The 15,853-nt window shown below is 39.3% G+C and overlaps 1 protein-coding gene across 3 annotated transcripts in view; it reads left to right on the top strand.

Annotated features, from left to right (window-relative positions):
• RAB30 (RAB30, member RAS oncogene family) overlaps positions 1-15,853 on the top strand; it is a 113,386-nt gene that overhangs the window by 82,031 nt on the left and 15,502 nt on the right. For 2 of the 3 annotated variants that reach the window (XM_074304570.1, XM_074304569.1), the window contains exon 2: positions 10,991-11,091. In XM_074304570.1, the coding sequence (XP_074160671.1) occupies positions 10,999-11,091 (93 nt within the window). In that variant the 5' untranslated portion in view covers positions 10,991-10,998. Of the gene's footprint in view, positions 1-9,870; positions 9,939-10,990; positions 11,092-15,853 lie in introns of those variants that run through there. The other variant, XM_074304572.1, reaches the window with a different exon arrangement.

Here is a 15,853-nt window from a genome sequence, read left to right as displayed (position 1 = left end):
TTAGAGAATCTCTTAGTAGGTGGTCACATGTTAGTATAAATTCCATTTGAACAATGAAAAATCCACAAAGTATAATTTGTTTCTTTGAGTCCCAGCTCAGCAGGAATCTCCATTTTATTCATCTCACTGTGCATGAACTGAATCAGTTCATGAAAGGAGGAGGGAAGAAAAAATGTACTTTCATGTAACTCTGAATCTGCTTGAAAAAGGTCATTTTGATAAATGGCTTATGTTGCCAAAATCAGCACTGTTTAGAATTGCAATTGATATTTACAGCCCTTTGCTTCAGGCTTCTAATAAAAATTTCCCATATCCTTTCTTCACTCATCTATTTAAAATTCTCCAGCTTTTCTGCATCTCCACTGGGTGTATGCACTTGTGGGAAGCTATTCCTTGGTTTGTGTTACTTGGGCCTTTGCCTTGACTTCACTGCGGGAGAACAGGGTTATTGCTCTGGGTTGGGTTTCTTTAAAAGGCCTTACCCTGAGTACTGGTAACTGTAGGCCAGATGTCTCTAGGGGAACAGAGAATCCTAGAATACTATAGCTCAAAGGGAACTTAAGGCCACATCCAGTTCAACTGGATGTCTTTGGGACGGTGAAAAACAAAGACATCCCATACAGGGATTATTATATTATTATTATTATATCCATACAGGATATTTCCTATCTTCACAATAGTATTTTTTTTGAAGTTGCCATATAGGATCTAGGTTTGCAAGGATAGTCTATACTATTTATGGTGGATTGGGAGTCAAAAGGTTGGGCTCCAAACCTGACTTAGCCACTTGCTAGATAGATGACTATGATGTGTTTAATTTAACTCTTTGAGTCTCCATTTTCTTATCTTTAAATGGGGGTTTCTAAAAATACTCCTATTTATATTTTTCCACTTTCTTTTTCTTTTTACAGCATGATTAATATGGAAATATATTTTATATAACATGTATAATGGGTGTCATTGCTTGTCTTCTCAATGGATGTGGGGGGGTTGGAGGGTGGGAGAGAATTTGGAACTCAAAATAAAAATTCTTTCACAGCCTACTTCATGGGGGTGTTGTGGAGCTCAAATGAGATAATGTATATTAAATGCTTCATAGTAATAAGATGTGAGAATCAAACAAAACCTCTGCTGTTAGCTCTGTGACTTTAGATAAAGTCTGGGTTCCAGTTTTCTTACTGATAAAATTTGAGAACCAGGCTAGCTTTGTGATCTTAGGTATGCTATAAAATCATATCAACCTCAAATATCTCTTTCTTAAATGAGGAGTTTAGTGGATGATCACTAACCTCTAACAGTTGAAAGAACAAAAGTCAAAGGAGTCAAAAGACCTAGAGTTAAATTTTGGTTCTACCATTTAATGCCTTAATGTAACCTTGTAAGTTACTAAAGCTTTCTGGGTCTTTGTTTCCTCATCTGTAAATTGAAAAGGTTATACTGTTTTGCTCTCAAAGGTCCTTTCTTGTCTAAATCCTATAGTCTTCTGACTAAGCTGGTCCTTTGAGACTCTAATGATCTATTACTTGACTTCTAGACCCCTAGTAGACTTCAGTTAAGTTATCACAAGGAAAAACATGGTGCCGTGGCTAAAGCTTCATGGCACTTTGATGCAGTGGAAAAAATCAGGGCAGAAAACCTGAGTTCTAGACCTGGTTCTGATACAGATTAGGCACATGAACCAGGGAAAATCCTTTACCCTCTCTGATCCCTAATTTCCTGTAAAATGGGAATAATTAGACCTTCTTTGCTTCTACCTCTGTAAAGCACAGAAAACTTTTTGTAAAGACAGATTTAGATGTTAGTTCTTGCTATGATCATTATTGTGAATGATTCCTATGATAAGAGCAGAAAAGGTTTGCCAAAAGGGACCCAAATTTGCTCCAAGAATAATCCAAGGACAGGAGGTCAGTGTTACATCGCGGACTCTGTACAGGCTCTCACTTAAAAAGACAATTCTCTTTTCATAGCTTTTACATTTTGAAAGACATCAAGACAAATCATAGTAGGTTTTAAAAGTAGATATGAAGTGAGCTTAATTCTAACCTCTCTCTTGAGCCCAAATCTCTCTCCTGTCTCTCTAGTCTTTCATCTCCAACTACCCATTGGACATCTGGAATATTATACTAACAGAAGACAGCTAGGGAAAAAGCCTAGAGTTTGTTAAGAGATGGGGCTATCAGATGAGGATCAACAAGAATGTCACTAGATCAGTGAGTATGTGGAGGGGAAGTGGAGGGGAATTGGAAACAACTATGAATAAACAAGGTATATACAAGGTAAGTTGGAGATAATCTGGAGTGGGAGCACTAGGATGAAGGAAGACTAGGAAAGCCCTCTTGCAGAAGATGGGATTTGAATTGAATTTTGAAGGATGCCAGGGAAGTCAGGAGACTGCAAGGGAGGGAAAGCATTCCAAGCATAGGAAACCACCAGTGAAAGAATGAGGCAATTGAATGTCATGTGAGGAATAGTGAGGACAGATTGGAGGGCAGTAAAATGTAAGAAGAATGGAAAGCTAAAGGCCATGTGAGAAGGGGAAAGCTTTTCTATTTGATCCTGGAGATAACTGGGAGCTAACTAAATGAGATGAAATCTCACCAAAGTTATTAATGCTTTCTTAGTTGCCAAATCTAATGGCCTTTTCTCAATTCTCATTCTTCCTGACTTCTCTGCAGCCTTCAGCAATGGTGATCATTCTCGCCTTCTTAATATTTTCTTCTCAATGGGTTTTTAGGATGCCCCTCATTTCATGTTCTCCTCCCACCTATTGATCTATTCTTTCTTTGTCTCCTTTGTTGGATTCTCATCCAGATCACACTTTCTAATGCTTGGTGTTCTACAAAGTTTTGTCTCTTCTCTTCTCCCTCTATATTATTTTATTTGATGATCTCATCACCTCCCATGAATTTAGTTATCATCTCTATGCTGATGGTTTTCAAGTCCACCTATGTTGCCCTAAACCAGTGGTCCTCAAACTTTTTAAATAGGGGGCCAGTTCACTGTCCCTCACACTGTTGGAGGGCTGGACTATAGTAAAAACAAAAACTCACACTGTCTCCTCCTCTCAGCCCATTTGCCATAACCCAGTGGGCCGCATAACCGTCCTCAGCGGGCCGCATCTGGCTTGCAGACCGTAGTTTGAGAACCCCTGCCCTAAACTCTCTGTTGATCTCTGATTTCCCATGTTCATTGTCTTTTAGACATCTCAAACTGGATGTCCAGTAGACATATTAAACTAAACATGTCCAGAACAGAATTCCCCCTAGACCCTCTCTGTCTCCTACTTTTCCTATTACTATACAGGGTGTATACACACACACACACACACACACACACACACACACACACACACACACACCTATACTATCTTTCCATTTCCTCAGGCTCCCAATGGAAGAGTCATCTTGCCATACCGAAATGTTGCTAAGACCTGTTATTTTATCTCTGCAACATCTCTTCTACATGCTCCTTCTCTCCTCCAGCACTGCTATCACTTTAGTGCAGGTCCTTGTCAGCTTATCCCTAGATTACTGCAATAGCTGCAAGTGGGTCCGCCTGCCTTAAGTCTCTCCTCAATCCAATCTATTAGTCAGTCACCAAAGCAGTTTTTCTAAATAATAGATCTGACCATATCACTCCCCTACTCAGTAAACTCCTGTGGCTTCCTTTTGTTTTTAAGGTCAAACATTAATTGTGCAAAGACTTTCATATCCTAGCCCCCTCCTATCTTTCCAGTCTTCTTACTCCTTATTCCCCATTCCCTAGTCCTTTATCCAGTGATCCTGCCCTCTTGTCTATTCCTGGAGCAGGGCACTCCAGCTCTCAGCTTTGTATATTTATTTTCTCTGTTATGCCCTATGCCTGGATGCTCTCCTTCCTGTTCCTGACTTCCTTTAAGTACCAACTAAAATCTCCTCTTTTACAGGAAACCTTTTCTAATCTTTCTTAATTCTAGTGTTTCCCTTCTGTTTCTTAATGTTTCCCTTTTATCTTATATATTGCTTCTTTGTATATATTTGCTTGCATGTTTTCTTCCCTTTTGGATTGTAAACTCTGAAGTTAAGGGCTATCTTTTGCTTTCAAGGAGCTTATGGTCTAATGAAGGAAGACAAAACATAAAAGGAAAAAGAAAATTTTGGGGTGGAGGAGAAGATTTAGGAAAAGTCAGAAATGAAGAGATGTCTGAGCTATCTCCTTAAATGGAGATGTAGATTTCATGGCCCCATTCTCCAATCAGAGAGGCAGAGGGTAAGGATGATATGAAGCACATTTAATATGGTATGTAGTGTTCTACCCCAGAATATCTCACTTCTGCAAAGACAGGTGGGAGGCATATTCTCATATCTCTTTTAAGCCAAACTTGGTCACCATCATTTCACAGAAGTGTTCTTTCTATTGACTCATATTAAGTGTTTATGAAACTACTCTTTTTTGGGTTATGGACCATTTTCAACATTGTGTGTGTGTGTGTGTGTGTGTGTGTGTGTGTGTGAGTGTGAGTGTGTGTATTGTAAGTAAATCTAGAAGATAAAAATGTAAATTTAGTCATAATGATTTCTTCAGCCAACTTACTAATAATGAGCTAAGAGACAGAAGGAGGTATGACATGTGTGGGAGAAGAGAGATGTGCAAGAAATAAAAGTTCAGCCTGATAATAAATCAATCAATAAATATTTATTAAGTGCCTACTATATGCCAGAGTCAGGTAACTAGATGGTACAGTGGACAAAATGCCAGGCCTGGAGTCAGGAGACTCATCTTCCTGAGTTCAAAGCTAACTTCAGACACTTCCTAGCTGTGTGAGCCAGGACAAGTCACTTAACCCTGTTAGCCTCAGTTGCCTCATCTGTAAAATGAGCTGAAGAAGAAAAATGGCAAATTGTTTGCCCAGAAAACTCCAAATGGAGTGACAAAGAGTCAGATGTGACTGAAATGACTCAACAATAGCAACCTGTGCCAGGCACTGTGCTAAGCTCTGGGAATACCAAAAACAGTCTCTGCCCTGAAGATGCTTATAATCTAATAGTCTTATCTGTAGCATAGGAAAGTTTCTAAATCACTTTGACATGCATTATCTAGATTTATCTTCACAATAACCCTGATGGGGTATTATTGTGCTCACACATGGGGCACAATTTAGGATGCCTTCCTAGTGTATCTTATTAGATTCAATTAGATGCTGCAGTGGTTAGACTGCCAGGCCTAGAGTTAGGAAGACCTTAATTCAAATGTGTGACTCTAGCTAGACAAGTTACTTAATCCTTGTTTGCTTCAAGCATCCTCATCTATAAATGGGAATGATAGTAGCACTTATATCCCAGGGTTGTTGTCACAATTAAATGAGATAATAAAGCATTGTAAAGCACAGAGCACAGTTCCTGGCACATAGTAGTCTATAGATAGATGTTCATTATTATTATTATATCATTTGTTGAAAATAGAGTGAGCTTTCTTGAGGTTATAAGTTCTTCCTTGGTGAGATCTCTAAAGTGAAACAATATGACCACTTGTAAAGGATACTTCTCAAGAGGGAATGGGTTGGGATAGATGGAGGTTGACTCAGGTTTCCTTCAAAGATTCTCTGATTAAATCCCATTTCTATTATTTGATGTGTAGCTTTGGATTACTTAACTTTTCTGAAACTTTGTCCCCTCATCTATAAAGCTGAAGATAATAGCACTTGAACCATTTATCTCACAGGGTTGTTAAGTTCTTATGCCATGTAAATTGCAAAGTAGGGTATAAAAATGAGATCTCTTCATTATTAATTATCTTTCAAAACAGCTTAAATACCACTTCCTCTTCTATGAAGACATCCTTGAATCCTCTAGCTGGAAATTTCCTCTCTGTAATCTTTAAGGATGAGCAGGATGGTTACATTCATATTCCACAATTTCTTTAGCTATTCTGCAATTGATGGATCAGGGATATTTCTTATTTATCATTATATCTCCCACAGGTCCTAGTGCAGGATATAGGATATAATAGGTACTTAATGAGTGTTTGTGCAGTTTTGTATGAGTGAATGAAACGTCCATTTGCTAGAGGAATCAATTAAGCCTTACTATGGGTCTTGGAGGACAAGATGATCTAGTGTAAATTTACCTTTTTAGTAATATGAATATAAGACAAGAGATTAATAGGTATTGGACCTGACTCTACCACTTGGTTTTGTGACCTTGGACAAATATCTTTTTTTTTTTCATTTTTTAAAATTAATTTTATAATTATAATTTTTTTTTACAGTACATATACATGAGTAATTTTTTTTTTTACAACATTATCCCTTGTATTCATTTTTCCAAATTTTCCCTTCCCTCCCTCTACTCCCTCCCCTAGATGACAGGCAATCTCATACATATTAAATGTATTACAATATAACCTAGATACAATATATGTGTGTAAAACCAAGTTTCTTGTTGCACGTTAAGAATTGGATTCCGAAGGTGTAAGTAACCTGGGTAGAAAGACAGTAGTGCATACAGTTTACATTCAATTCCCAGTGTTCCTTCTCTGGGTATAGCTGTTTTTGTCCATCATTGATCAACTGGAAGTGAATTAGATCTTCTTTATGTTGAAGATATTTACTTCAATCAGAATATATATCCTCATACAGTATTATTGTTGAAGTGTATAATGAACTCCTTGTTCTGCTCGTTTCACTCAGCATCAGTTGATGCAAGTCTCTCCAAACCTCTCTGTATTCATCCTGCTGGTTATTTCTTACAGAGCAATAATATTCCATAACCTTCATATACCATAATTTACCCAACCATTCTCCAATTGATGGACATCCATTCATCTTCCAGTTTCTGGCCACTACAAAAAGAGCTGCCACAAACATTTTGGCACATACAGGTCCCTTTCCGCTCTTTAGTATTTCTTTGGGATATAAGCCCAGTAGTAACACTGCTGGATCAAAGGGTATGCACAGTTTGAAAACTTTTTGGGCATAGTTCCAGATTGCTTTCCAGAATGGCTGGATTCTTTCACAACTCCACCAACAATGCATCAGTGTCCCAGTTTTCCCACATCCCCTCCAACATTCATCATTATTTGTTCCTGTCATCTTAGCCAATCTAACAGGTGTGTAGTGGTATCTCAGAGTTGTCTTAATTTGCATTTCTCTGATCAGTAGTGATTTGGAACACTCTTTCATATGAGTGGAAATAGTTTCAATTTCATCCTCTGGAAATTGTCTGTTCATATCCTTTGACCATTTATCAATTGGAGAATGGCTTGATTTCTTATAAATTAAAGTCAATTCTCTGTATATTTTGGAAATGATGCTTTTATCAGAACCTTTAACTGTAAAAATATTTTCCCAATTTGTTACTTCCTTTCTAATCTTGTTTGCATTAGTTTTGTTTGTACAAAAGCTTTTTAATTTGATGTAATCAAAATCCTCTATTTTGTGATCAATAATGATCTCTAGTTCTCCTCTGGTCATAAATTCCTTCCTCCTCCACAGGTCTGAGAGGTAGACTATCCTCTGTTCCTCTAATCTATTTATGATCTCATTCTTTATGCCTAAATCATGGACCCATTTTGATCTTATCTTGGTGTATGGTGTTAAGTGTGGGTTGGACAAATATCTTAATGGCAGTAGGTCTTAGTTATCTTATATATAAAATAATATTAGTTCAATTTTTCATGGATATTTAAACGCCTTCTATATGCAGAGTACTATGCTAGTTGCCAGGGATATAAAAAACAAAACAAGAAGCCTTCTTTCCCCTTAAGTAGCTTATATTCCCCTGGGGAAGATGGGAATATAATAACGATAACTTGTATTTATAGTGAGTTACAGTTAACAAGATCACTTAGCTTACAATAACCTGAGGTAGATAGCACAAGTATTATTATCCCCATTTCATAGACAAAATTACTGAGGCTCAGGCTAAGTGATCTCACTGAGGGTCACATTGATGATAAGATCAGAATCAATGTTCAAACTTCTGATTTGATGGTTTGAAGACAAGTCTTTTCCTTAAAGCTCTTTTGAATATACCACTCTGTCTCCAAATAATTCTTTAAGTAAGAAATGTCAAGCACACTATTTTATAACTCCTAAGGATAGTCCAAACCAGATAAAAATGTAATTAGGAAATGTTTAATAAAAGGAATAAGATATTATCCAACATAGATAATGTTAATTTGTGGTTTTCTAAATCATTATGTGGCCAGAGGGATCTCTTTCTGTTTGAGTTTGACAACGTTGTTCTGAAGTCCTATCTAGCTCTCCCATTCCTTATTCCAACATTTTGTTTTGGAACATCCTTTCTAGCTCCAACATTTTGTGACTTGGCCAAGTTTACATACAGCTGGTATTAGAATGTGAATCAAACTCTTAATTCCTAGTCTTGTATTATTTCCCCCAACAAAAACTACTTCATGAAAAAGGACCCTCATTCTTTTTATAATTTCTCCTGGGCTTCAGATGATTTTCTAATTCTAGGGGTGGGAGAGGGAGAGAGATGGAAATAATCTGGACAATTTATCTTCCACAATAAGCAGATGCTCCAAAGGAGAAATATTTAATGAAGTCTGCCCAAGTTGCTCTGCTGTTTGCCCTCAGGCTGAGAAGGCGGTGCTTTTGGAGGGGTTGTAACACCATCTGGACCCTGGCAAAGTAGTCTATAATTATTCCAAAGAGACCTCAGAATCCAGTTGGAATGATCTCTAAGAGTCTGCCCTTTGGGCTCTAAAATTGGTTTCATGCAGCAGGCTTTGCCTTTAGCCTACATTCCCCCTGCTGACTTGGCCTACTGACAGATCACCATTGTGGAAAGGTTGTTTCTACCTTCCCATTCCCTTACCTGCCCCTAACTCCACCAAGTAGCCTTTTTCCTTTAAGCTGGATGTAGCCTCTTTTTCACTCCATGTTTAGTCTCTTTTTTAAATTAAATTTTATTTTCAGATTGACATTCTCTTTTTCCCACTTCTCTTCACCTCTTTTCCTAACTGAACAGTCAAGAAAAACAAAATCCCTATTACAAATTAGTATAGTCAAGCAAAAAAAAAAAAAATTCCCATATTGGCTGTGTCCCCAAAATAGAATCTCAATCTACAATGCAAGTCTGTCCCTTTTCTCAGGTGGCAAAGAGAATGTTTCAGCATGGGTGCTTGGAAGAGCATCTGGAAGAGATCATGGAAGATCCTTAATTTTCTGATAAAGTATATGGCAAGGGAGGAGGAGCTCAAAACTGTGTCATTAGGGACGACTGACTGTCAGAAATAGGCATTTTTAGCTTGGAGGAGAAAAACTTAGTGGGAACATGACAGAGGTCTTCAAATATATAAAAAGCTGCCACATAAGAAGAATATGATAGCCGGAGAATATGACATACTGCGCTTTAAGATGTTCAAAGTACTTTGCATATATGGCTTTATATATACAAATATATGCTGCCCTGTGAGTTTGGCGCTATTATTTCCATTCTACAGATGAGCAAATTGAGACTGAGAGAAGGTAAGGAATTGGTTGGTGTCACATAGCTAGTTACGAATCTGAGGCAGGATTTGAACTTAATTAGCTATTCCTGACTCCAAGTCCATAATCATCATCTATACTCTCCATATATCATCTGTACAATCTAGTTAAAATAATAGGGAATAGGCATTCTGTGTAGTTCCTTTCTCCTCCCTTCCCTTCCCTTTTTCCTCCCCTCCCCTCCTCCTTCCCTTCCTTTCTCTTTCCTTCCCTTCCCCGTCCCTTTCCCTTTGCCTTCCTTTCCTTGCAATTGGGGTAAAGTGAATGGGGGGTCACAAGGCTAGGAATTGTTAAGTGAAGCAGCTCTTCTGACTCGGAGCCAGTTTTATCCACTGCACCGGCCGGCCTCCCCCTCGGTAATTCTTCCTAGTAGAAAAGGATGCTGGGAACAAGTTGGAGAACCATTGACTGAAGCAGGAGATTGTGCAGTGCGGCGCCGCAGTGGGTAGGTCCTGGGCCTCGAGGTGGGAAGACAGTTGATAGGGTGGATGAGCGGTTCCAGAATTCCAGGAGCCGGGCCATTCTAATAATGCAGCGGGTCTATGTTCTCATCAGTCGTCCTCACACTTTTCCAATAAGGCAAAAACCCCCACGGGCTGTGGATGCACTTACACTTTCTGACTTCAGATGCCCCCTAGCTGTGTGACCCCAGTCACTTCCCCTGTGTGCCTCAGTCTTCTCATCTGTAAAATGAACCCGAGAAGGAAGTGGCAAAGCCCCCAGTGCCTTTGTCAAGAAACCCCGAAGTGGGCTCCCGGAGAGGTGGGACCCCTGGGCGGCAGAGAGCGGCGGCGCGGGCGGCCTCGGAGCGCGCACGCCACTTCAAGGGACAGATAACATCACACTAGAGAATGTGATAAAGGGCGGGCAGGACGCGATGCGAGTGCCCTGGGTGGGAGGCTCGGGCTCGGGCTGTGGTTCCGCAGGGTGAGGACGTTTCTTCCCTCAGTAAGACGGCCGGCTGCCCGCTCTGGAGCCGCGGGGGGTTGTGGGGCGCGGGGAGTGGGGTGCAGGCCGGGTCACCCAGTGAATAACAGGTGTAACGCCGAGGCTTCCCGATCCCGAGGCTGGCGCCAGCGCCTCTGCCCCGGTGCCTCCAGGGCCGGGGGCACCAGGAAAGATGGGCTAGCTGCTCTCCCAAGCTTAGGGTCTGCCGGAGCATCACGGGCGGCGCAAGGCCATCTCCCCGCGTCGGGCCGCAGTGCTTATCCTCCGGCTCACTCAGGGTTTTGTGTTTCCCTTTGACCCTTGAACCAGCGCGTCCTTCCCAGCAAACAGAACTGGCGTCGGAGGGCCGGGGTTGCGGCTGCGTGGAGGAGCAAAGGTCGCCTGGGACTGCGCACCGGTCCCGCTCGGTGCGCTCTGGGAGGGAAGCCGCGCTGCCTCTGGATGAGTCCGGCCAGCGGTTTCTGAGGAGGCGGCACAGAGCGCTCCTGGCCCGTCTGACCGAGCCGCTCCCCCCAGAGCCTCCTAACCGCGCATTTCTTTGCCTTGCAGCTGTGTCAATGAGTATGGAAGATTATGATTTCCTGTTCAAAATTGTTTTAATTGGAAACGCCGGCGTGGGGAAGACGTGCCTGGTCCGACGCTTTACTCAGGTAACGGCTCTTGGTGGGGAGAGGGAGTGGTCCTGAGTGACAGACTGGGAAGGACAAATGACGGGAGGGATGCCGGTCCCTGAATTCCAACGGTAGGGCCGAGTGTGGGCCTTCCAAAGGAAGTGGCGCTGTGACTGATCAGTCCTTCTCACACTTTTCCAATATTTGTGACCATTCAAGGCAAAACCCTCCATGGGCCTCCTTTCAGACCCATTTGTCACTTGGAATGAATGAGGAAAACAGTTTTGTTTTTAACGACACGGGATGTGTTTAAAAAAGAACAACAACAAACGTGGGCTCCTAAGTGGGAGATTGGAGTTGAATAATAGAACCACAAAGTGCTTTGAAGACCAGAATGTAACTAGGTCGGAGCCACCCCAGCTTTGCGTAAGGGCAGCAACATTTGGAAGGCACACAATTGAACAACTTGACTTAGATGTACAGAAGTAACCAGTAAAACCCAGGGGTTTGTTATCCAGAAAAATGAGCTGAAATAGGAAGTTACCGGATCACGCTATGGGAATAGCAGTCATCTGTGAGCCTCCGTGGCAGTAACGTCCCATCTGATCAAATGAATTTGCCTTCCTAACTCTTGGACTGTTTTCCTATTTTGAATTACAAAGTTAATTTGATGGCATACGCCACGTTCTTTGCCCTCCTGCCAGGACTGTGAGTTCCAACTATGTTGAACACTCAACTCATAACAAAAATTGGACCTGGAGTCTGTAAAACCGAGATTCAAATCTTATCCCGGTACAAGTGGGTGTCTCTGGGCAATCAGAACAACCTCTCTGCCTCATGCCCTCGTCTGTAAAATGAAGGAGCTGGACATCTGGGTGGTTTCTAAGTTCCCTTCTAGCCCATGCACCCAAATCTATACATATGTATTTTAATTTCAAGTAACAATCCAGGATTAAATATACACCCATACATACAAACACCCAAAGTGCCCTATGAACCATTTTAAATGTAAATGTATATATGTGTTTATATATATATGTGTATGTACATACACATGTGTATGAATATATAGAAATACATTTGGATTTGAGTTGGATATTACTTGCATAGTATTGGGATCCATATGTATGTGTACATACTTTTATGTATATCTTTTTATATATTTCTCCTAAAATTGTTTGGCTGGAATGAAAACCCAGAATTATTCTCTGGTTCAAACCTGAAATGGCATGTTACTTGGCTTGCATACTTACCTGTCACAAGCATAAATACTCTACTAAACAGATTTTAGATCACCTAAAGAAGCCTTGTCCTGGAGGGCTTTTAGAACTATTGCTTATTAGTTTTAAACCTGTTTGACCATCTTTCTGGGTTTCTTCCAGTTTTCTAGTTTACATTTATATTATGCTTGCAAAATTTATATATGCTGTCTTGTGAGAGTTAGATAATTACTTTTATTTTTCAGGGGAGGAAATAGACTTAATGAAGTGATTTGACCAAAGTTCTATAATTAGTTAGGGATGGAGTCAGTTCTTGGATCTAGGTGTCCTGGCTCCCAATATGGTGCATTTTCCATTGCACCATGCTGTCTCTGTAAAGAAAGTGAAAAAATGGTTCTGGCAATATAAGTCCACATACTCTGTGTATTTCTTCTGCCTTTATGAAAGGTGATTTGGAAAAAGATTACACCTGGCTTCTAAACTGGGACAAAGAAAAATTCATGTGACAGATTGGGTAACATAGCCAGGTTACCTTGGAGCAGGATTAGTTGGGGGGGAGTCGTTGGGAAAATGACATAGTTTTCCCCCTGTTATGTTAATTGGAAAATGAATGCTAGAGTCTTCCCTCTTCTCTTGGTTTGTGAGGTTGTAAAAGCAAGTAGTGAACAGCAGGCATTTAAACCTAGTCAGCCCCAAAATTCAACTGAAACTTGACTGAAATAAGAAATAGTTTCAGTTCATGGAAACTTCAGCAATTTTCTCTGCTGCTCAAAGGTGAACGAAACTATAGAAACCAGCTTCAGTTATATGTGTCTTGATCCTAGAGCTGGTCAATGGAAGGTGCCTAGTTAAAGATCATAATCCAACAATGAAAAACCTGTTATTTGAAAAGCATTGTAGATATTGGGCATAAAAAAGACAAAAAAGAAATGTTCTCTACCCTTAAATTATTTACATTGTGTTGGAATAAATCCAATTGCTAGTGTTGAGAAAGATATTAGCCATAACTTTGTCCATTTTGAAGAAGAAACTGAAACTCAGAGAAAGCAAATGAGTTGCCTAAGATGAAATTGTGTTTTGGTGAACCAGAGCTCTGAGCTGGAAATTCAAGTCTTTTGACTGAGTCCAGTAATTAGAATATTATGAATAATTGTTTCTATAATGCTTATGGGACTAACAACCATATCTTTAAAAATCTCAATTATATAATGAAAATTTTAAAGTAGCTTCCATTTCCATGACTACGTTCCTTTCTCCTACTTCATGTGTTTGCTTCGTTTTGGATTTTCTTTTCACCCTTAAAGTAGAAAAAAACCAAACTTTTTTTTGCTTCAATACTTTTCTGCTCACTAGAAAGTTTGAACAAATTTGATTCAGCTGTTTTTTTAGTTATGTGAATTTGGAAAAAAGACAGGGAAGAACATTGAGAAGTTTTTAAAAAAAATTTTTTGGCATTTGTTAAATTACAAAACAGCTGGGGCTATAAACTTGAAGCTTGGCAGGCCTTTGATTCAATTGAGCCAAATGAGAATGAAATTACTTCAATATTTGTGTGTAAAGTTATGAATGTTTACATTTACATATTTTGCAGACATGTAGGGGAACATTTTCTGTTGGTTTCAGGCTCTGTCTGTGAGGGGCAAACTTTAATTAAAGAATTCATTTCTTAGGGACAAGTTTAACTTAGAATGACCCAGTTACAGCTGCCAGTTAAAAAGTCCTAAACATAGTCCATCCTAGTTTTATTGGTAGGAATCAAGGAATACTTGGGGATGGGGTAGTTGCAGGGTTATTTGTCATCATCTTTTTTTGTTGTTATTTTAAAATAATTTTGGACAGCTTTATATTAATGTAATTGTGCCAGGTTTGAAGAACATCAAGCCTTCCATTTACAAGAAAGTTACCCACCATTAAATTAGAATGGACTTCCTCATTAAGGATTAAGTCCCTAGTTCCTTGGAGGTATTTCAAGAGGGCCTAGATGATCATTTAGTCAGAAATATTGTTAGGGGATTCATACTTCATCTAGCTATTGAATAAACTAAATCACCGGTTGCAAAAGCAAATAGAAACAGGATCACTTAATCATATACAAAGATCTCCTTGAGTTGCATGTTGACTAGAAAATAGGATTTTTAACATTAGCTGTGTTCTATTTTATTTTTATTTATTTTGTTAAATATTTTCCAAGCATATTTTAATTTGAAGAATTCCAGTGAACAGCAATGGAAGGACATCAAACACAGCCATGTGTTTTGATACCTCTACACTAGATAAGCGCTAAGATTTCTTCAATATTTAAGATGCTACAAGAAAAAGCCCCCTTTGTCATTTCATGATCATGAAATCAAGATGATGGATATAAACCAAAAAGGGACCAACATAAAGGACCATCGAGTCTAATTTTTCATTTTATAAATGAGGAAACAGAAGCTCAGGACATTAAATGATTTAGCTGAGATCACACAGATTCATATCAGAACTAGGATTTGAAACTAGCTCTTCTGATTTCAGAATTAACCTCTTTTCCACTCCACCATCTAGCCTGCTAAAAATTTAGGTATAGAAGTGACTAGTTTAGGTGTAAAAGGGATAATTCCTATCCTCTCCCCTTTCTTCTATCCAGTCTTCTTCCTTCTACCTTCTCTAAATATACATCTCTAACTGGCCTATCAAAAGATTGCCCTTTTGGCCTCAGCCATAGCTTGCTGGGACATAATTATAAAGAAAAACTGGAAGATTCATAGGATCAAAGTTTGAGATTATTGAGGCTAACCCTCACCCCTCTTCCCCTTTTGGCAGATAGGGAACCTGGAACCCAAAGAGCTTGGAGGACTTATTCAATGTTACACGGCGAGCAATCCAGCAATCTTTCTATTCCATTACTGAGCCAAACTTGAGTCCTGCATTTGATATTGATAATTGGATTTTGTTCTTATGGTTGCCTATCCCCACCCCACTTAGAATTGTAAGGACCTTGAGGGCAGAGACCATTTCATTTTGTGACTGGATCTTCAGGGTTTGTGGTAGAACACTTAATTAATGCTAATTGAATTGAAAAATAAAAAGGAAAGGACTAGAAAACCAATTCATTTTTAGGTAGAGCTTTAGGGTTTACAAAATATTTTCCTCACAATGATCGTGTTTAGATATCTGTCTCACCTCACCGGGTTGGTGCGAGGAAAACATGTCACTGGTCAAGTGCTATTTACATGTGAGCTATTATTACTGTTCTTATTTCTACAGGTAGTACATCCCATTCTTGAGATGGGGAAGTTGAGATATAAAAGTGAAATAAATTGTTATACCTTTGATGAAAGGCATAATTTAAAAAAAATCAAGTTTCAAAAGTTATTCATTCATTGGACATTTTTTAAACACCAATTGGATGCATAATACTGTGCTAATAAGATAAAGTTTAGATATGACAGCCTTTGCCTCCACTGAATTTATTTATTTATTTTTATTAGGAAGATATGACATGCAAAAATGCAATAAAATATTATATAAGTACATTAGAGATGTATAAAACACAATGCCATATAAGGGAAGTGTCAGGAAATTATAAAAATAGGGAAAAT

This window comes from Sminthopsis crassicaudata, chromosome 3 (genome assembly GCF_048593235.1).
Source record: "Sminthopsis crassicaudata isolate SCR6 chromosome 3, ASM4859323v1, whole genome shotgun sequence".
Lineage (NCBI taxonomy): Eukaryota > Metazoa > Chordata > Mammalia > Dasyuromorphia > Dasyuridae > Sminthopsis > Sminthopsis crassicaudata.
Note: the sequence above shows the minus strand (reverse complement) of the source record. Positions and strands in the feature narration are given on the sequence as shown.